This window comes from Mauremys reevesii, linkage group 11 (genome assembly GCF_016161935.1).
Source record: "Mauremys reevesii isolate NIE-2019 linkage group 11, ASM1616193v1, whole genome shotgun sequence".
Classification (NCBI taxonomy): domain Eukaryota; kingdom Metazoa; phylum Chordata; order Testudines; family Geoemydidae; genus Mauremys; species Mauremys reevesii.
The window spans coordinates 20755022-20775985 of NC_052633.1; the positions used below are offsets into that span (position 1 = coordinate 20755022).

Below are 20964 nucleotides of genomic sequence, written 5' to 3' on the forward strand. Positions count from 1 at the left end.
GTTAACTGTTGATCTGTTCACTATTTCACAGCTGATCAAAGCTTGCAAGAAAGGAGGGGTGATAGTATTGTGAAGAGCTGCACAATACAGTACAAGTAACGTCTTCTTTTGGAGTTTCAAGTTAGCAGAGCTTGGAAGAGTACCAATATTGTTTTCCTCATTAGTTCAATAGATGGTACATACAGTGCTACCCTGATATAGCACAAATTCAGATATAACGCGGTAAAGCAGTGCCCTGGGGGGGGGGGAGGGGCAGGGCTGCGCACTCCGGGGGATCAAAGCAAGTTTGATATAACACGGTTTCACCTATAACGCAGTAAGATTTTTTGGCTCCCAAGGACAGTGTTATATCGAGGTAGAGGTGTACCATCTCATGCAGATCTTGTTTTTCCATGAATCAAGTCAGGTTTAGATTTGGGAGCATCATTGGAAAGTTTTATTTTTTTTTCCCCAAGAAAAGATGACAAAGCCACAGAGACATCTCTTGCCAATGAGAAATTTTAATAGGCATCTTTACACGTGCAACAAAATCAGTAAGCTATTGTACAACATGTTTTAATTTAGAACTGTGTAAATGACTTTGAGAAGTTCTACTATTCCATTTTCAGTGATGTCCTCCATTTTTCTTCGGAGGAAACAGTGTGTACTCGATCCCAAGTGCTACCACAAAGGCTACGAATCCCCACTTGAAACCTTTGGTGAGAACATCCTTAACAGTGACAGGTTTTGCAAAGCCACCCATATATCTCCATGCTTCATTGCTAGGAAAAAACAAAACCGACCAATAGAACAAAGTTAGAAGACCCACTCTGATTTCATATGCCAACACAAATGTATTTATATGCAAAAGTTAAAAAACATATTCCAAAAAGCTATGCATTGAAAATGTAAGGTTTCCATAGTTAAAGCACTCAAATATCAGGAAATACTATGAAGTTAACTATGCCCCCTTATGCATGTTTGTTATGCCAACCTTTAATTACCATATTACATGATCACATAAAACATTTTCAGTAAGAAAATATTTTTTTCTGCAACTTTAGTTATACATCTGTAGCATCTTCTGTTACTGTGTCCTACTTACTTCCTGTATGCTGGAAAAACAGAACCCACAAGTCGTTTATATACAAGATATGGAGTGAATGAAGCAAGTGCTCCTGTGCCACTTTTGAACGAGGCAGGTGTAATTATCATAATTTGTATTACTTTAACATCCAGGACCCATTGTGCTAGGTGCTCCCTGACCCAAAGAGCTTACCATCTAATTGTGAAGCATTAGACATTTCCCTGCTTGAGTCTTACTGGTGAAGTTAACACTCAGCATAGTTTGAACAGACCTTTCTGTGCTGTTTAAAAAGACAGAATTTCTTTTTTTCTATCTTTTTGTCTAAAGACCATAACATTTTGTCTTATGCAAGCCTTTACCTCACTGAGCATGCATGTGAACAACAGCTGTTACTACCATTTCAGTCATAAAGTACTTAGACTTATCAGATCCACATGAAATATTAAGTCCAGCACAAATAATATAGTCTGTTCCAGAAACAAAGCTCTCAATTCCACTATCATATCTGCAGAGGACACAGAGACATAGCTAAGGAAAAAACAATCTACCAGAGGATAAGCTTGAACCACTGTCACCGCACTTGATACTGATAGTTTTGATGAGAGTCTCAGCAGAATTGTCAAGGACTGAATGGTCTGTAGTCACTCATCTACCCTGTAGGTGGTCCCTCTAGCTAAGGGTTAAGGCACTGGATGGGAGACTTGTTCTGTAGGTGCTAGTACTGTGTACCTACTTCGTGGATAAAGAATTTCAGTCTTCGGGGCTGTAAATCTGTATTTGTTCACCAGGGCTAAATCTACATAGAAGCTGTATGTAAATAAATTAGGCTACACTGGTCTTAGATTTCCCAGCCTTTTGACAGGTACCAATACCAACAAAAAGAAAAAAAGCTCAGAGGGGTTTTACTACTTTAGGATTCTTAGTACAAGATATTCTTCAGAAGGACTACATTAATAAACGTAGTAAACAGATCTTGATACTTCTATCATGTCTTCACTAAAGAGATTGCTATGAAACTAGTACTGGAGGCTTGTCTCAGTGTGGGATTTAAGCATTACTTTATACATAATTCTGCATTAGGCAAAGATATGCAGGAGAGGTCCAATACTTCAATCTACTAAGAGATTTTGCACTTTGTCCCTTAGAGTTGTTTACTGGATTTGTTGAATATTGACTTTTTTTTTCCCAATGCAAACCAATGTTCTGAGAAACACAGCAATTTTTCAGCTAGGAAAGGGAATAAACAGTACGAGTTTTTCTCAGCCCTACACAATATTTTGGAGCAGTTTCAGGGCCATATACTTAGGAAACATGTGCAGGAGAGGGTGTGGGATTAATTTACTGGCTATTTATGCAGCACTTTGGAAGAATGTGTTGGAGTATGGCCATTTTCTTGTGGTAGTAAACCGGACTCCTGCAGAAAAGAGATTTTATTGTGCTCCAGATAAAATTAACTATTTAACTAGAGTGAATTTTATAAGCTTGAACTTACAAGAAATAAAGCAAGAATAAAAAACTGAATGTCAGAGACTTAGAAAGTAGGGTTCAGAGACAGCTGATAACTGTAGAGAGTTAATATCTGGTAAAACAACTCCAGGTAACATTAAAATATAGTAATTAAAGTTAGAAACTATGTAATACTCTTACACTATCTCCTGAACAAATAAAAGGAAATAAAGGATTACTCAATCCACCAAAACCCACCCCCAATAGGTCATAACAAGAGGTGATACAGCAATATCCATCCAACAGTTTGCTTTAAAAACATGGTAAAAACTGCATAAGAGTATTGGAGGAAGCAGGTATGACGATTTCCCTGTAGGACTATGGAATAGCTAATGTAGGGCTTTTGTCTTCCCGTAGAATGGGACAATGGAGCATGAAGCCTGACACTTTTCATTCCCAAAGGCTGAAGAATGGTAAAGGAGAATGTTATATATTTCTCCCCGTTGTGACTCAGGTCAAAGCCCTGTCTCTACAGCTAAACAACATACAATAGCTCTAGGGAGTAAGATACCGCCCCAGTTCAGGGGACTAAGATCAGGTCTTCCATGACTTGATTCACCTTAACAGTTTTCTATATGATTTTCATGAACTGCTTAGCAAACGTAGAACAAAGTAGAATGAAACCCCAAGCCATCTGCTACTACAGTTCAAAACTTCGATTAAAGGCCCCAATTCAGTGTGGAAGCCAGTAAATAATTAACAAGGTTTGAAGAGATCTTAATGAATGTTAGTTAGCAAGAGTCAGGCCATGCTGTAACCCTAATGACGTGAGACTTGTAGGAGCAAAGATAGTGCGAGGCGACAGGACAAGAACTGTGTACAAAGTTATTACGACCTTGCAATCACTAACCAAAATGCAGGCTTGCTTTTTGTTAGGCTTATCTTATTGTCTCACTCCTTTCTGCTATGTATAAACAAAATGTATTTGTTGCTTTTTACTGTCTCCATGATTGCTAGAAATTGTCTGAAACAAAGGTATAAAGGCTTGATGTAATTGTTTACCAGTTGAGAGACCTGTCCAGGACCCTGTGTCCTATGGCACTCTCTCCCTCCATTGTAATTACTGGAGAAATAATAAAGTATTTAATTTTGCTGCACCCAAACAAAAAGCGAGAACTAAGTTTTTCTTCGACATCAGCAAAACACTTAATCACATTCTTGTCTATAAGCACCCAAGTAATCCTGTCCCTATTCAGCAAAGCATTTAAGCACATACTGTACTGAAGTTCCATTGAAATCAATGAGATTTAAGACCATGCTTAAGTGCTTTGCTGAATAGGGACAGGATTACTCACATGCTTAAATTCAAGCATTGCTTCAATGCCTTGGTGAACCAAGGCCAAGAACATGGAACCGCCCAATTTAAGTATTTGTGGGATAGCTCAGGCTAAAGGTAAAGAGCACCTCTCCATTCTGCAGAAAATCCAAAAGGATACACCTTCATCTCATTATAAAACATCACAAAGCATGGCTGAACTTTACAATGTGAGGCGGCTCTGAGGGTAATGCAATACTAGTAACCTCTACACAAAAAATGAACTTTGACTACATTTTTTTATGTGCTAACTGATGCAGTCTAGGTGTTTTTCCAGCTCTTTTGCTAAAAAAGAACCATCCACAATGACTACATCACAAGGTTACAGGAAGTGCGCGCGCATGTAGCTATATATCTGAATGATGCATTCTCTCACTTACCGAAGCCATGGATCTCTAAGACCCCGCCTAGCCAGTCTTTCTTGGACATCCTTTAGCGGAGTACCCTCTATCTTCCATTGTCTATAGTCAGGGAATTCCATTTTCCCATGACCATGTTCATGTCCATGCCCCATGTCTGCAGGAAAAGGTTAAAAAAAAAAAAAGGCCATGCTCTTTCAAGGTGCACAATTTACTTTTGTTTGAACTTCCTAAGATTGACGTTCTCTTTCAGAAATTGGGGAGGAGATGGATAGTGATTTCTAACACCATTGTACTGCACTGACGCAGTGTTGTAAACAGTAATCTTCAGAATAAAAATAGATGTTTTATTAATAGTTCTAATAATAATAATGCAGAGATCCTTCATGCTGTGATTAGCTATGCTATACTAGTTTTGGTAAATCATTTCTGATTAGCAGTACTTGACCAATCTGCCTGGAGTGCTAGCTGTTCAGTTCACTTAACTCCAGTGACAGCTAGTGAACCAAAAGGCAACATCCTTCTCTGATAATCATTGTAAGGGAATTTATTAACACTAGCATTATCTCCTTTACAGAACAATGCTAGTTTCTACTCAAAGACACTATCACTATGTGGATTTTCAGATACACAGCTGAATACATTAAAGACGTTGCCCAGGGAGATGGGAAGGATTTACATATGATTTAAATATATAAAAGCAAACACTGCAGGACACTGGAGATGACAGTTTATCCAAATTTGATATTGTAATATCATTGTGATCCTTTCACAGATGCTAATGTGTTTTCAACAACGCTGTCTAGTATAAACATTTCTAACATTTTTGATTGAAATATTTCATGTTGGAAATCTTTTTACCATTTAAGAAATTACATTACCATTTTTTCTGAGCACTGATCCATTACATCTCTTATTTGAATAATTTAAATTTTAAAATACTCTTGTGGTTTCAAAAAATCTCATACTGGATGAAGGAAGACACAATTTACCATTTTAGGAGACACTCTTTTAATACTCTAATGCAGAGGTCCCCAACGCAGTGCCCGTGGGGGCATCTTAATGCGCCCGTGTCCTGGCCCCCAGGAGGGCACCCGCCAAAATGCCGCAGCAACATTTTGGTGGGGACGCCTCTCAATGACGCCGCTTGACGTCACTCCCGAATTTCGGCAGGGACGTCTCTCGATGATGTCGCAAGTGACGTCATTGAGAGGCGTCGCCGCCGAAATTCAGCGGCATTTTGGCGGGTTCTCCACCGCCGCAGTGGTCCTTCGGCTGGTGCCCGCCAGCCAAAAAGGTTGGGGACCACTGCCCTAATGTAATGCTACTATGGCTTAGTTCTGCATCAACTGTACCCTAATAAACCTGGTTAGTCACAACTCCTTTCAAATTGTGCGTTAAAATACTTGGAATTTCTGGTGAAAATGAGAGGGGGAGAGAGGCGTGTGCAAGCATGTACACAAACTCTCTTCCCCCTTCCGCCCCCTTTTGGGTTCCATCTCCACCTGAGACACCTTCCCAACAAAAGTGCAATTCAAATCCAACGTTTCTGCAAAGTTTCGGTTTTGACAAATCAGCATCTTCCAATGGAAGTGTTCTGTCAGAGAATTCCCAACCAGCTCTACTTATTATATAGTACATTCAACTCAAATGAATATTTTGAAACGTAACTAATTATGTTGAGAGACAAGGTGTACATTTCAGAATGTATGAAACATTGCACTCTGTTCTCAATTGTCTTATTGTACACAGCTACAGCCATTTTTAGAAGTATGTCAAATATATTTTTTTTTTAAATTGGTATGTATTGAAATCTGTATGCCAGTTAGGACAGCCTGTAACTTGCTTTTTTAAAAGATCGTCTCTCTTCCTGAGCAATACTGTTACCACGGACATCAGCAAAGGTATATGTGGGCCCCTCATATTTGGATCTCACTCTCCTTCTCTGGGCTGAAATAACTCAAGTTTGTTGACCTTTGTGGTATATTGCAAACTTCATTTTTTTAAACTCAAACTTTTGGGAAAGTGAAGTTGGACAGCTGGTATCTGGGGCAGGGGAGTACTTTAATACTTTTGCATATATGGTGGGAATCAGATACATTATTCTCTATTGTATGCATTGTAAAGAAACATCAAAGATGTCCGAAGCATGAGACAGCTTTTTTTATGTATTATAAACCAAAAATAAATAATAAATGACATCTTGTTCTTAATGAATTTGATCAGACTAAGCAGACTCAATGTAATCAAACTATGCAAGTGTTTAAGCCCTGACTTAAGTCACAGATTTTTAAGGCTAGAAGGAACCACTTTGATCGTCTAGTCTAAATTCCTCCATATGACCAGCGTCCTCTCCACGGCTCTTGGCAAGTGGACAGCAGACCAGTTTGGAAATCACCAAGTTAGATAAATTAACATCACTAATTGTGTTAATATTTATTAACAACATTTTAAAATTATTCATCTCACATGACGCCTACAAAAACAGTGTTTCTGTCAATCTAATTAGGGACATTGGGTCTCCAAACCCATATTCTAATTAACTGTTTGGACTAGATAGTGTCATAGCTGTGTACCAACCCCCAATGGAGCTGATTTGGCTCCTCATCACTGAAAAACAAAAAGACAGACCACAGGGCCAGATCCTTAGCTGATATAAGATTGCATAGCTCTGCTGAAGTCAATGGAGCAACATCAATGGCCCCTAAACAAGCAGAGGACAAGTTGATGAGGGTGGAGACAAAGATAGTTATTTCCTGATACCAGGGAATGTTCTGAGTTTTAAATTGTTGTACGAGTACCTAGAGCTTTGGATGGACTCTTTTATAAATAAAAAATAATAATTAATGAAGGCAATTTGGGGGGGGAAGGTGTAGACAGATACCTATTGAGTGAAAGAAAGAAGGGCTGGAGGAGAAAAAGTGACACTTAAGTGTCCTCTCTTAAAAAAACATTACGCTGTCCTATCAGCAGGAGTTTGTGACTTCGACATCTCAACACATTCTGTTGGAAAAAGTAAATTAAAAATGATTCAGTATTCCTAGTTTTTAACAGAAGTTAGCTGATCATAGTGGTGTTAAAAATAGGTGATTGAAAGGGCCTCAAAGACTTCTGGGGGACCAGAGGGAGGTGGTGGCCAAAGAGTAGGAAAGCATGAGAGAATTAAAGATGGAAATAACTATATATATTTTCCCATCAAAATAGTAAAGAAGAGATTTGTATAACCCTTTCCCAGTTATCCTTCTACTAGGAACCATTTTTCCTAGAGGGAAGATGTACTAAAAAAAATTGGGAAAAGTTATACAGTGTATCACATCTAACCTTCAGTGAGCTATTCTTCAATAGCAACAAAGCACCAAGACAAACACACATAGGCTATTTGTACACTTTTCATGTGGTTGACAGCACAAAGCCAGTGGCCAATGAACAGTGCCTCCAAAGAGTAAAGTTTAAATACTTATACAACATTTTTCATACATAAATCTTCAAGCACAAAGACACTTGCACAGCATTACACAGCAGTTCAGTGGCAGAGCCCAGGTTTCCTGGCTCCCAGTGCTTGCCCTACCCAGGCTGCACTGCCTCCCACCCACTATAAAGGTCATTTATTTCTGTGTTGGTTTATTTTTATAGCCCTAGCAGAAAATCAAGGTCAGAAGAGGCTATGTGATTAAAAAAATCCCCTAGTCACTGAAATGTAAATAAATTACAAAAATGCAAAGTTGGGTATGGGCTGGGGAATCAGGTGAAGGTGGCAAAGTGGGAAGGGGCACACGGGGGGGGGGACTGGGAGGAGGAAGAGCACTAGGGGAGACTTAGGTAACACAGGATGCCCATTCCCAGGGACAGCGGTGGGGATGGTGGAAGCGGGAGGGCTGGGGAGAGGAAGAGCACATGGGTTGGAGAGGGTTAAGTAACACAGGATGCCAAGCTGGAAGGGGTTGCAAGTGTTTAGGAGAATAGGATTAAAACTGAAAATGATCTGGACAAACTGGAGAAATTGTCTGAAGTAAATACGATGAAATTCAATAAGGACAAATGCAAAGAACTCCACTTAGGAAAGAACTATCAATTGCACACATACAAAATGAGAAATGACTGTCTAAGGCAGTGGTCACCAACCATAGATCACAATTGACTGACTGATTCTGGAGCCTTTGCCAGTCAATCGCGCTGTTCGGCTGCTAAAAGTCCCATGGCCCAGCAGGGCTAAGGCAGGCTCCCTGGGGTTTCCGCATGCTGCTCCTGCCCACAAGCACTGCCCCTGCAGCTGCCATTGGCCAGGAACGGGGAACTGCAGCCAACGGGAGCTGCAGGAGGGCGCCTGCAGAGGGGGGCTGTGCACAGAGCCATGTGCCCCGCTCAGGGGCCACAGGGACATGATGGCTGCTTCCAGGTGTGGCTGGGGCAGGCAGGGAATCTGCCTTAGCCCTGCTGCACCATCAACCAGGAACCGCCCGAGGTAAGTGCTGCCCAGCAGGAGCCTGCACCCTGAGCCTCCTCCTGGAGCTAGCACCCCATATCCCCTCCTGCTCCCCAACACTTGTCCCAGCCTGGAGCCCCCTCCTGCACCCAACTGCCTCCTAGAGCCTGCACCCTCTCCTGCATCCCAACACTCTGCCCCAGGCTCAGCCCAGAGCTCCCTCCTACACTCCAAACCCCTTGGCCCCAGACCAGAGCCTACACCCCCTCCCAAACCCCAACCCCCTGCCCCATCCCAGTGAAAGTGAGAGAGGGTGGGGGATAGCGAGCAATGGAGGGAGGGAGGATGAAGTGAGCAGGATGGGGCCTTGGGAAAGAGGATGGGTAGATCCTAGGTTGCACTTAAATTCAAAAAGGGATCTTGAGCATAAAAAGGTTGGAGGTCATAAAAAGGTCATTGTGAATCACAAGTTAAATATGAGTCAACAGTGTAACACTGTTGAAAAAAAAATCTAGGCTGTATTAGCAGGAGTATTGTGAGCAAGGTATGAGAACTAATTCCTCTGCTCTACTCTGCGCTGATTAGGCCTCAACTGGAGTATTGTGTCCAGTTCTGGGAGCCACATTTCAGGAAAGATGTGAACAAACTGGAGAAAGTCTGGAGAAGAGCAACAAAAAATGATTAAAGGTCTAGAAAACATGAACTATGAGGGAAGATTAAAAACTGGGTTTGTTTAGTTTGGAAAAGAGAAGACTGAGAGGGGACGTAACAGTTTCTAAGTATATAAAAAGCTGTAACAAGGCGGAGGGAGGAGCATTGTTCTTCTTAACCTCTGAGGCTAGGCCCAGAAGCCATGGGCTTAAGCTGCAGCAGGGGCGGTTTAGGCTGGACAGTCACTGTCCGGGTGGCTCAGCACTGAATGGCCTAGGGGGGTTGTGTTCTCCCTGCGGGGGCGGCCTGGCTGAGACTCGGCCCTGCCGGGGGCGCAGGGCACTGGGCGACCGCTCCAGCCTCGAGGTTTCTTCCAGGCCTACGAGTCTGTGCCCCAGCCGCTCGCGGGGGCGGGGGAGGGGGAGGTAACGCCGGGTGCCCTGGCCCAGGGACCGGGGAACCGGCCCCGCTGCCCCCCCCCGGGCCTCCCCGCTACCTGGCCGCTCCGCTACCCCGCTCCGTCCAGACGCGCCGGCCCCGGAAGCGGAAGTCGCCGTCTCGCACTAGCTCCGACGGGGGACGCCGCCGGGCGCGCAGGTTCCGGGCGCTTTTCCTGCCCCGCTCTCGGTCGCTCCGAGCCGGCGCTGAGGCCCCGCCCCGTTTCGTCGGAGCCGCAGCCGCCGCTCTCGGAGGCGAGTCCCGGGTTCCCAGCCACGAGGCTGGGCGGGAGCACGGGGGGGGCCGGAGACAGCCAATGAGCGCGGCGCTTGTTGGGGGAGGGAGCGGCCCAATGGCCGGGCGCGTTGTTGCGCTGCAGGGCTGGCCGCAGAGGAGGCAGGAAGGGGACGGGGAGAGGGGGCGGCAGGTACCGCGGGCAGCGGGCAGGGAGCGGGGTGGCCGCTGCGCTCCTCGCTGGAGCCGTGGTGCGGGGCCGGGGGAGGTCAGACCTTGAGCCTCCCGGGGGCGCGCTGGGCACCGGGCGGGCTGCGGGCCCCATTGTCCGCACAGGTGCGAGGGCAGCTGAGACACCCCCCCCCCCCGGGCTGGCACCTGCCATGGCACTCGGGACCGCCGCCCGCCTAGACCCTTCCCCCGACTCCGTGTAGACCCTCCCCGTGGCACTCGCGGACCCCTTACCCTGCCCGCCCCAGACCTGTTCCCCGGCCCCCGGGAGCCCTGCCCGCCTCCCCCCCCTAGACCTGTTCCCCGGCACTCGGGGAGCCCTTCCCCTGCCCGCCTCCCCCCCATAGACCTGTTCCCCGGCACTCGGGGAGCCCTTACCCTGCCCGCCTCCCCCCCATAGACCTGTTCCCCGGCACTCGGGGATCCCTTACCCTGCCCCCAGACCAACAGTGTTCCCCGGCACTCGGGGAGCCCTTACCCTGCCCCCCCAGACCAACAGTGTTCCCCGGCACTCGGGGAGCCCTTACCCTGCCCCCAGACCAACAGTGTTCCCCGGCACTCGGGAGCCCTTACCCTGCCCCCAGACCTGTTCCCGGCACTCGGGAGCCCTTACCCTGCCCCCAGACCAACAGTGTTCCCCGGCACTCGGGAGCCCTACCCTGCCCCCAGACCTGTTCCCGGCACTCGGGAGCCCTTACCCTGCCCCCAGACCTGTTCCCCGGCACTCGGGAGCCCTGCCCTGCCCCCAGACCTGTTCCCGGCACTCGGGAGCCCTTACCCTGCCCCCAGACCTGTTCCCGGCACTCGGGAGCCCTTACCCTGCCCCTAGACCTGTTCCCCGGCACTCGGGACCCCTGCCCGCCTCCCCTAGACCTGTTCCCCGGCACTCGGGGACCCCTGCCCGCCTCCCACCTAGACCTGTTCCCCGGCACTCGGGGACCCCTGCCCGCCTCCCCTAGACCTGTTCCCCGGCACTCGGGGACCCCTGCCCGCCTCCCCTAGACCTGTTCCCCCCGCACTCGGGGACCCCTGCCCGCCTCCCCTAGACCTGTTCCCCCGGCACTCGGGGACCCCTGCCCGCCTCCCCTAGACCTGTTCCCCGGCACTCGGGGACCCCTGCCCGCCTCCCCAGACCTGTTCCCCGGCACTCGGGGACCCCTGCCCGCCTCCCCTAGACCTGTTCCCCGGCACTCGGGGACCCCTGCCCGCCTCCCCAGACCTGTTCCCCGGCACTCGGGGACCCCTGCCCGCCTCCCCCCTAGACCTGTTCCCCCGGCACTCGGGGACCCCTGCCCGCCTCCCCCCTAGACCTGTTCCCCCGGCACTCGGGGACCCCTGCCCGCCTCCCCTAGACCTGTTCCCCGGCACTCGGGGACCCCTGCCCGCCTCCCCTAGACCTGTTCCCCGGCACTCGGGGACCCCTGCCCGCCTCCCCTAGACCTGTTCCCCGGCACTCGGGGACCCCTGCCCTGCCCCCTAGACCTGTTCCCCGGCACTCGGGGACCCCTACCCGCCTCCCCTAGACCTGTTCCCCGGCACTCCCCTTACCCTGCCCCAGACCTGTTCCCCGGCACTCGGGGACCCCTGCCCGCCTCCCCAGACCTGTTCCCCGGCACTCGGGGACCCCTGCCCGCCTCCCCCAGACCTGTTCCCCGGCACTCGGGGACCCCTGCCCGCCTCCCCAGACCTGTTCCCCGGCACTCGGGGACCCCTGCCCGCCTCCCCCAGACCTGTTCCCCGGCACTCGGGGACCCCTGCCCGCCTCCCCCAGACCTGTTCCCCGGCACTCGGGGACCCCTGCCCGCCTCCCCAGACCTGTTCCCCGGCACTCGGGGACCCCTGCCCGCCTCCCCTAGACCTGTTCCCCCGGCACTCGGGGACCCCTGCCCGCCGCCCCCAAGACCTGTTCCCCGGCACTCGGGGACCCCTGCCCGCCTCCCCAGACCTGTTCCCCGGCACTCAGGGACCCCTGCCCGCCTCCCCGACACTCAGGGATCCCTTACCCTGCCCCCATAGACCTATTCCCCGGCACTCAGGGATCCCTTACCCTGCCCCCATAGACCTGCTCCCCGGCACTCGGGGACCCCTGCCCGCCTCCCCCCCTAGACCTTTCACAGTGGCACTCGGGGACCCCTTCCCTTTTCCCGCATAGACTGTTCCCCTGGCACTCGGGGACCCCTGCCCCCCCAGACCTCTCACCGTGGCACTCGGGGATCCCTTCCCTTGCCACTCATAGACCCCCCTTCCCATGACACTCAGAGACCTTCCTCCTTACAGACACTTTTCTCCTCTGGAGCTCTCTCTTGACTGACTTCACAGTCCCCAAAAGAGACAGGGATCTACCTCAGGAACCCTGATATCAAGACATGCAGCAATAGTTGCGAGGAAAGCATAGTATTTGGCAAGACAAGTACATGAGCCTAATGATAGAGACATTTCTGTATCTAATGGTTATGTAACCTCTCTGTTATACTCATACACACTGACACTCTCCTACAGAAAGAGCGATGCAGAGTGGGAAGGAGGTCTGCACCATACAGATCTCTATGGAGATACCCTCTTCATGCACACACTATACACACGCATATAGTCAGAGAGAAAAACGTATGGTAATTGTGCTGGTACTCCAATCTAGAGAGAGAACAGCTTTTTCTTAAGTGATAGATTGGATTATTGGGTCTCAATATACCCTCAAATATTTGTTTTCTCAGGAAGAGTTGGGAAACGTTGTGGAATTCTGGAATCTACAGTAAAAGGTAAATGGAAGTTTGGCATTTCTTTGGGCAGAGATTTGCTAATGTAATTACTGTTTTATTCCCTTAGCTGATTGCCACTAGGGAATGTGTGAAGAGAACGATTAACAGGACTGTAGTAAGAAGACTCATAATGGCAACCTTTGTGTGCCATTTTCAAGAGTTAATTATATTTGCACCTGGTTAGTGCAAATTGTTTTTCCCTTCATGATTGAGTGTGTAGTCCTTGCTTTTTGTTCTAATCTGAGAAGTAACGTAAACAGTGTAATCATTACTTAATTGTAGATTTTGCTATAATGCCATTTTTTGGGGCAGTGTACACATGTTGAAATGATTTACCATATTTTGCTTTGTATGGGCATAAGCCTGGGTCTGTAGCATGAGACCGACCAATTTTAAGGTGGGCTTACTTAGAAGAATCTTCTGTTAGTATGTAAATGTTATTTCTTTTGGGATTTCAAATTTTGCTTTTGTTATTAAGATGCTCAAGTAGAGGGTGAAGACTGGAGTTTTAGTAGGAATTCCATTATCATATTATTAATAGTGAAACTGTTCTGGGTAGAAAGCCAACGGATTAATCTAGACCATCTCTATCTGGTTTCAGAGGTTAATATTTTTCACTGATATAAGATCTGTAAGATCTTTGTACTGTGGATGCAGTGTCAGAGTGGGGGGAGGCAAACATGTTTGCTTTCTTTGGTTGGGTTTTTCATGAAGGTTTTGAGTACATAAAAAGAGGTTCATTTATCTCTACCTGTGAAATGCTTCCCTTCCTATTGTGGCTAGTGAACGTTGTTGGGGACTTGCCTGAGGTTCATTACTGCTGAAGATTGATGTTTCCCTCAGGGAGTTAAAGTTGCAGGTGATCTTCAAACATATTGTATTCCAGCCTTGTTTTTAATCTTCCCTTTGAGGGGGAAGCAATGATTAGCTTCTGATTCCTTGGAACTTTTTTGATTCTGCATTCATGGAGTTCTGTGTGCTTAAAGAAATATTAACTCCTGAATTGTATAAACTGTTCAAGTGTTTCTTGTATGCTCTAGAAATAACTATAAAGTAGTGACAATCATTTTCTGAAAATAATTATTTGGAGAATAAGTGTATTATCGGTTATGAAGGTACAAGAACATGTATAACTAGGATTCTGAACTTGAAAAACAGTTTAGCAAATTTTAATATAAAGCCACCATTCTGTGTGGTAGAACAGCACTTTTATATAAGTAGAATGTTGTTAGCCAGCACAATCATACCGTATGAAATTCTTACCTGAATAGAGCTGTAGTAGCAGTCTGTGGAGCCGAAAATGAAGAAACCTTGAGCAGAGCCCAAGCACAATAATAACAGATAATTTATAAACTTTCTACATTCTTATAAGACATGCTCTGGTTTATCTACCACAACAAAAGGTTAACATCTCATAAGAAAACTTCTTGCGCTGCAATTAGCATTCTTCTTCCAGCTGTGTGCTCTTGTCAGACCTAATGCCTTTGAGTGCAAGGTTTCTTTTTTCTGTTCAGTGGGAGCAGACAGAGAAGACAGAGATGGTGTATTGGAAATGCTTTCTTTGGCACACACTGTTCTAAAATCTTGTGTACAGCTATTGTACAATAAGAACAATAATAAATATGCAGCCAGAAGGATATAATTGCCCAAGAAATGATGCGGCCACTTTCAAACTCAAATACAATATCTCATTCTTTGCTTTATGCCCATCTAATGTAATCAGGGCCCCATGTACTCTGCACACTTGAACTGAATTCCCCCCTAATGTCAGTTTATTCTCCTGCCATGAAATATCCTTCATTCCTAACCCAACCCTCCAAAAAAACCTCTGGTTCATATTTGAAAATACTAATAGATGTAAAATTCACCAACAATTATTTTCATTAAGGGATTTTTTTCCCCAGTAGTCTCTAGGCTGCCTAAGTTGACTCACTGGCACAGAACTGCATTTCCCCCCCATGTTTACCATGAAAGTAGGAATTTTTAGTTTCAGTAAGCCCTTTCCCTGGTCCTTGCTGCTCTAATCTCTAGGCAGCCCAGCTTGCCACTTATGCTTCTAGTTTCCCCTCATTCTCTGGCTGCAAGCTGCCCTCCAGGTCTGGTTCCCTGACTCCTTGTTACATGGGTCTGTAGAACAATGCAGGGAGCTCACACTGTAATCCAGTATTCCCCTTTTGACAGTTGCAAAAGTGTCCCAGAAGACCAGGGATACAGAAAACAAAATGTTAGGTGATTCGCTGCTGCAAAATGGTGAATGCTGTTGCAAAAATCCTGAATTTTGTGGTGTCCTGGAAAATGCCAAATTCTGTGGATGAAGACTAGGTTAATATTTGGAAGGTTATCTTCAAAACTATTATTTTTTAAAACCAGGTTTCTATTTATTAAAATGAAAATTCTGCAGAAGTTGATGGCGTTTACCCAGGAAAGCTTTCTAATTGCCCCGGGTGAGAGTCCACTGGATTTTAGTGGACTAAAATAAGTAGACTTTGTGATGGAAATATCTTAGGTTAACTTATCATAAGTTAAAGATTGATTATTTTTTAATGGTGAAAATGTATCAAATATAATTCCTTACAGATTTTACTTGCTAATTAAATGTTAACTATTTTTATGTACAGAGGACTGTTCTTGTATGGGCTGTATCAGTTACACTGGTATAATTTAGCATATGTTATAGATGCATAACTAACACTACAGCAAGATATGGAGACTCATGACCGATTAGTTGAAATAACTGGAAGAAAGTGTGAGGAGTTCTTCCAAACAAATGCCTCTTTGGGTGAGGGTTGGAACAGACAAGTCACCAAATGTCCCAGTGTGTGCTACCAAAGTAGGACACACACTTAGTATCACTACTCGAGTATTTTGCTTATTTCTATCTTAGATTTAGTAAAAGCCAAGGTGGGAGGTTTTAAAAAATTGGGATCTGCCACCTTTTAGGGCTTTGGAGGTGGACATCCTGTGTGTATTAAAGAAAAACCTATGTAGAATATTCTTTTTTCTAATAACTGCTATTCCCAAAATGGCTAATGAAGAATTAATTAGATATCAACTGACATGTTTAAAATTAATTGATTTTATATTTGACTGAACACAAATCTCCACGTTGAGATACTGACATGATGAGATTTGAATTTTGAGATCAGCCTCTCCTTATTTGCTTTGAATCCTTGGACTCTCCTGTTAAATGACATACTTGGGCTAGCCAGTAATTTAAAAATGCCTGATTCTGGGAATATACTTGTATAACTCCTGAGTATCAAGATGAGACTGCATCTCAAATGGCTACTTAGATACAGATTCAATGCAATATTGGCTTACTTCATCCTGTTCAGGGAAAAGATTTTCTAACTAAATTGGAAAAGGTATTAGAGTCCCTTTTTAATTAGTTATTAAAACAATATTAAGTCTAGCAGACCTAAAATTAGCCTACCAGCCAACTTCGTTTTGGTGTGTGAGTCTTTACATGACCAGGTATGTGCATGTCTCTGCATCTCTATGTTCTGCCTGCTCTATTCTGGTGAGCAGCAGGGTATTAAGAAACACAAAAATCTTGCTCTTCAAGATCTGTGTATACAATCTATATTGAGAGTCATGGGTTTCCAATCCCTTGGGTGGTACATCTCTAATTTTGGGAACCATGGGTTTGTCAGATGCTTGATCTAAAGTGAGTTATTCCTGCAGGGAATGAAATGAAAAAGCATTGCACTACTCATATGTCAGATGTTTGCAGTGTTCGCAATCAATTGTTTTAATTACAGGGGAAGCATCTGTGTACAGCTTCTGTGTTTATGCCATGGGGCAAAGGGTAGTGCATGCTAATAATATATACTCGCACTACTGCAAAGGTTATGTTAACTGTAGTACTGTGTGTCTTTTTTAACTTGGAGTTTCCTTTGTAATGTTTTGTTTTGTATGCTGGTTTATATGGCAAGTCATTCCTTCCTCTAGGAGAGAGTCTGTGCAAGGAACTGTATATTGCAGATAAGATTCATAACTCTCTATTTTTAAATAGGTTAGTTGGTTGATGCTAATAGTAATTCTTTTTTGTGCAGTTTATCCCAAATTGAGTGCGTAGGATAAAGAAGGCCTCTACCCAGATGTTTGAGTGCCTCTGAGGATTCTTGCATTGAAACATGGAGAATGACAGGTAGTGTTCTTTACTTGTATTAGATGTGCTGTGGTTCAAGTAGTAAATAATACCTTGTACTACTAGAACCTTGAGGTTTTTCAGGTCAGGCTTGACAAAACCCTGGCTGGGATGATTTAGTTGGGGTTGGTCCTGCTTTGAGCAGGGGGTTGGACTAGATGACCTCCTGAGGTCCCTTCCAACCCTGATATGTACTTAGTCAGCTAAGGCTCTCAAAGCACTTTATAAAGGTAGGTAAGCATATCCCAGTCTTACAGATTAGGAATTCAGATATAGATGTACTAAGTGTTTTGCTCAAGGTCACACATTGGTTTATTGGAGATGTGGGCAGTAGAAACAAGGGGTGAAATCGTGGCTCCATTGAAGTCAATTGATTGTTTTTACCATTGATTTCATTGAAAGCGGTATTTCACACTAGGTCTCCAAGCTCCTGTTCTAACCACTAGACCTATTGCCCTGCTGAAAGTACCTGAAAGTAAACTTCAGCGGGTGTAAATCATAAATGCTTTTTGTGCCATAGCCCTGACATATGTTATTTCTTGTAGAACTGTAGTAGTAGAAGTAGTTGCCCAATATAGCATTTATTTTGTTATGGGAGAAAAATGTTTTTCAAAACTCTAATGTTATAATAAAACTTTTCTAGGAACAACAACGGGATAAATGAATCCTTGGTGACACTCCATGTACTTCACTGGAGTTACACCACAAATGATTTTAAATCAGAGTCTTTTAAACAAAATAATGTGTCCCTCAGTGTAGAAATTGTAAGGAAAATTAACAAAGCACCAGCATAATAAAAGCCTGAATCCTTCCATTGGTTGTAACTGGAAAATTTAACAATGTTATCCTTTTTATACTGTTATTCTGTTGGTCCAGAAGCTGGTCAAAGGGGAGCAGGGGGAATTTAGATGCACAGTAGAAAATGACCAGACCTTTATTCTTGTTTCTTCATAGCTAGGAATCAGTTTTGTTCAAAAGTCTTGGGCTGTAGCAGGTTTCTTCTAAATACTTAATTAGTATGGCTATTGTGTTCGATCCTTAAGATGTTGACCAAACTGTAACCACTGTTTGATGGTAACTGACCTGTTTCAGTATGGAGGGTGGATTGTGGAAGTTTCTAATGTTTTTATTGTCAAGTTCCTGGAGAGTATTAAACTGTAAAGTGCTGTTCTAGAGCAGACCACAAAATAAGATGCCTTCAGTAGCATGTTTCGTAGGAGCTGCTCTATTGTCTTGATTTGTATTTCCATAGATAAGTTTAGAAAAATCTTTGAAACCATCAAGCTCTTTAAGTGCTGTCATGTCTGCTCCTTGTTACTTAATAAAAAATAGAGTGCAGCAAGGATTAAAAGGAATCTTGAAAGTGTATAAAGTGAATTTAGGAATGAAAGGAATAGATTGAGCTAATGTTTTTAGTTCAGCATTCATCAATTGTTTCTGCACTGTTTAATTTCATGAGTATTCTGTGACAGCAACATTTACTGCTGTTAGATGGGAACCTCCATGAATGCTTCCTGATTTGTCTGTGTCAGCAAAACAGCTGCTATTACCATGGCTGCCACCTTCTACCTCTGTTTATATCTGTGTACCTGCCATGACATCTTATCTCATCTGCTTTGATCCCTCAACTTCTCCACGTGCCAACTGTCTGCCGATGCTTGGAAAAGATGGAGAGACCTCTTCCTGCCTTCTTCTGTGAGTTTGTGTGAGGCACTCCATGGCCCCTCCCCCCCCCAACTTTCTGGGATGGGAGATCCTTTGCCAGTCCCCTTATTGTGCTGAGCTATAGGGAATGAGATGGTAATTAAAATTTTTCAAACTCTTTATGGCAAGCAGGGACTAAATATACAACCTGGCTTATTGTATACCAGCAGGTTAGTGAGCCTAACCACCAAAGCACTGGCTGGGAATACCGCCCCTCGTTATGGTTTCAAATGGAGGATGTAGAAATTTGGGATGCATTTATGTGCGTGTAGATTTTATGGATTGGGAGCATGTAGACTGTCCATGCAACATGTGCAGCAGTTCCATGCTAACACCAGTAACTGCTGCCATTACAGAATTTCTCAAATTTATTTTTTTCTTATTTTGCTTGCTAAGACTATTATTCTTTGTATATATGAGAGTGGACTTTTTGTGAGAAAAATTTTGAGAATTTTTCTTAACACCACACGTGGTGTGGGTGTTGAGTTGTGATACGGATGAGCATGTGGCTAGGACAAAGACAACCCTTAGGGGAGGATCTGTTAATGGAGATTCTCTATGTCCTAGTAAGGAGGAGAGGATGGAAGATGGTAAAATATGGGTAGGATGTGATGAGAAACAGTCAACTGAAAAAGAATCCCATTCAATTACCTCATGTAATGGCAGACAGCTAAAAAGTGAAAAGTTTTTAAAGTGCTTGTATACCAATGCTAGAAGTCTAAATAATAAGATGGGTGAACTAGAGTGCCTTGTATTAAATGAGGATATTGATATAATAGGCATCACAGAAACTTGGTGGAATGAGGATAATCAGTGGGACACAGTAATAACAGGGTACAAAATATATCAGAAGGACTGAACAGGTCATGCTGGTCCGGGAGTGGCACTATATGTGAAAGAAGGCATAGAGTCAAATGAAGTAAAAATCTTAAATGAACCAAACTGTACCATATAATCTTCCGTGCTCTAAAAATAAGAATATAGCAGTAGGGATATATTGCCAACCACCTGACCAGGGTGGCGATAGTGGCTATGAAATGTTCAGGGAGATTAGAGAGGCTATACAAATAAAATAATAATAGTGGGGGGTTTCAACTATCCCCATATTGACTGTGTTCATATCACCTCCGGACGGGATTCAGAGAGAGTTTTTTGACACCTTCTTCTTGGAACAGCTAGTCCTGGAACCCACAAGAGGAGAGGCAATTCTTGATTTAGTCCTAAGTGGAGCATAGAATCTGGTCCAAGAGGTGAATATAGCTGAACCGCTTGGTAATAGTGACCATAATATAATTAAATTTAACATCCCTGGGTCAGGGAAAACACCACAGTAGCCCAACAGGGCTTTTAATTTCAGAAAGGGGAACTATACAAAAATGAGGAAGTTAGTTAAACAGAAATTAAAAGGCACAGGGCCAAAAGTGCAGGGCAAGCTGCATGGAAACTATTTAAAGACACCATAAGAGAAGCTCAACTTAAATGTATTCCCCAAATTAAAAAACATAGTAAGAGAACCAAAAAAGTGCCACCCTGGCTAAACAACAAAGTAAAAGAAGCAGTGAGAGACAAAAAGGTATCTTTTTAAAAAATGGAAGTTAAATCCTAGTGAGGAAAATAAACTCTGGCAAATAAAGTGTAAAAATATAATTAGGAAGGCCAAAAAGGAATTTGAAGAACAGGTAGCCAAAGACTCAAAAAGTAATAGCAATTAAAAAAAAAATACATCAGAAGTGGGAAGCCTGCTAAAGAACCAGTGGAGCCGCTGGATGATTGAGATGCTAAAGGAGCGTTCTAGGACGATAAGGCCATTGCGGAGAAACTAAATGATTTATTTGCATCAGTCGTCATGGCTGAGGATGAGAGGGAAATTCCCAAGCCTGAGCCATTCTTTTTAAGTGGCAAATCTGAGGAACTGTTGCATATTAAGGTGCCATTAGAGGATGTTCTGGAACAAATTGATCAACTAAACAGTAATAAGTCACCAGGACCAGATGGTATTCACCCAAGAGTTCTGAAGGAACTCAAATGTGAAATTGCAGAACTACTAACTGTGGTTTGTAAACCTATAATTGAAATCAGCTTCTGTACCACATGACTGGAGGATAGATAATGTGATGGCAATTATTTAAAA

At 44.4% G+C, this 20964-nt stretch overlaps 2 protein-coding genes across 11 annotated transcripts in view; one reads left to right on the forward strand and one right to left on the reverse strand.

The window, feature by feature from the left end:
* Nucleotides 1–480: 480 nt before the first annotated feature.
* NDUFB3 (NADH:ubiquinone oxidoreductase subunit B3) lies at nucleotides 481–10032 on the reverse strand. 3 transcript variants are annotated; one of them, XM_039495798.1, is made up of 4 exons: nucleotides 9817–10032; nucleotides 7135–7249; nucleotides 4268–4403; nucleotides 481–761 (listed from the first exon to the last, which is right to left on the reverse strand). In XM_039495798.1, exons 3-4 carry the CDS (start codon nucleotides 4399–4401, stop codon nucleotides 605–607), a joined length of 291 nt encoding a protein of 96 aa, XP_039351732.1. In that variant the 5' UTR covers nucleotides 4402–4403; nucleotides 7135–7249; nucleotides 9817–10032; the 3' UTR covers nucleotides 481–604. The 3 variants fall into 3 exon arrangements, with proteins under 3 accessions (XP_039351732.1, XP_039351731.1, XP_039351730.1); XM_039495797.1 differs by lacking the exon at nucleotides 7135–7249 and having other exon boundaries at nucleotides 9817–10026; XM_039495796.1 differs by lacking the exons at nucleotides 7135–7249; nucleotides 9817–10032 and adding an exon at nucleotides 6827–6869.
* An 88-nt stretch (nucleotides 10033–10120) lies between these two features.
* The window catches only part of FAM126B (family with sequence similarity 126 member B), a 94918-nt gene continuing 84074 nt past the window's right edge, over nucleotides 10121–20964 (forward strand). For 5 of the 8 annotated variants that reach the window (XR_005586432.1, XM_039495768.1, XM_039495769.1 and 2 more), the window contains exons 1-3: nucleotides 10121–10185; nucleotides 12935–12979; nucleotides 17035–17129. The gene's annotated coding sequence lies outside the window, so the exon portion shown is untranslated. Of the gene's footprint in view, nucleotides 10186–12934; nucleotides 12980–17034; nucleotides 17130–20964 lie in introns of those variants that run through there. The other 3 variants (XM_039495774.1, XM_039495772.1, XM_039495771.1) reach the window with 3 other exon arrangements.

Coding starts and splice junctions, on each gene's coding strand:
- NDUFB3 (XM_039495796.1), bottom strand. CDS start 6,854: ATGAGGAGCCAAATCAGCTCCATTGGGG. Junction 4,404..6,826: donor CCAAATCAGCTCCATTGGGG/GTTGGTACACAG, acceptor CTTTTCCTGCAG/ACATGGGGCATGGACATGAA. Junction 762..4,267: donor CTTAGAGATCCATGGCTTCG/GTAAGTGAGAGA, acceptor GTTTTTTCCTAG/CAATGAAGCATGGAGATATA.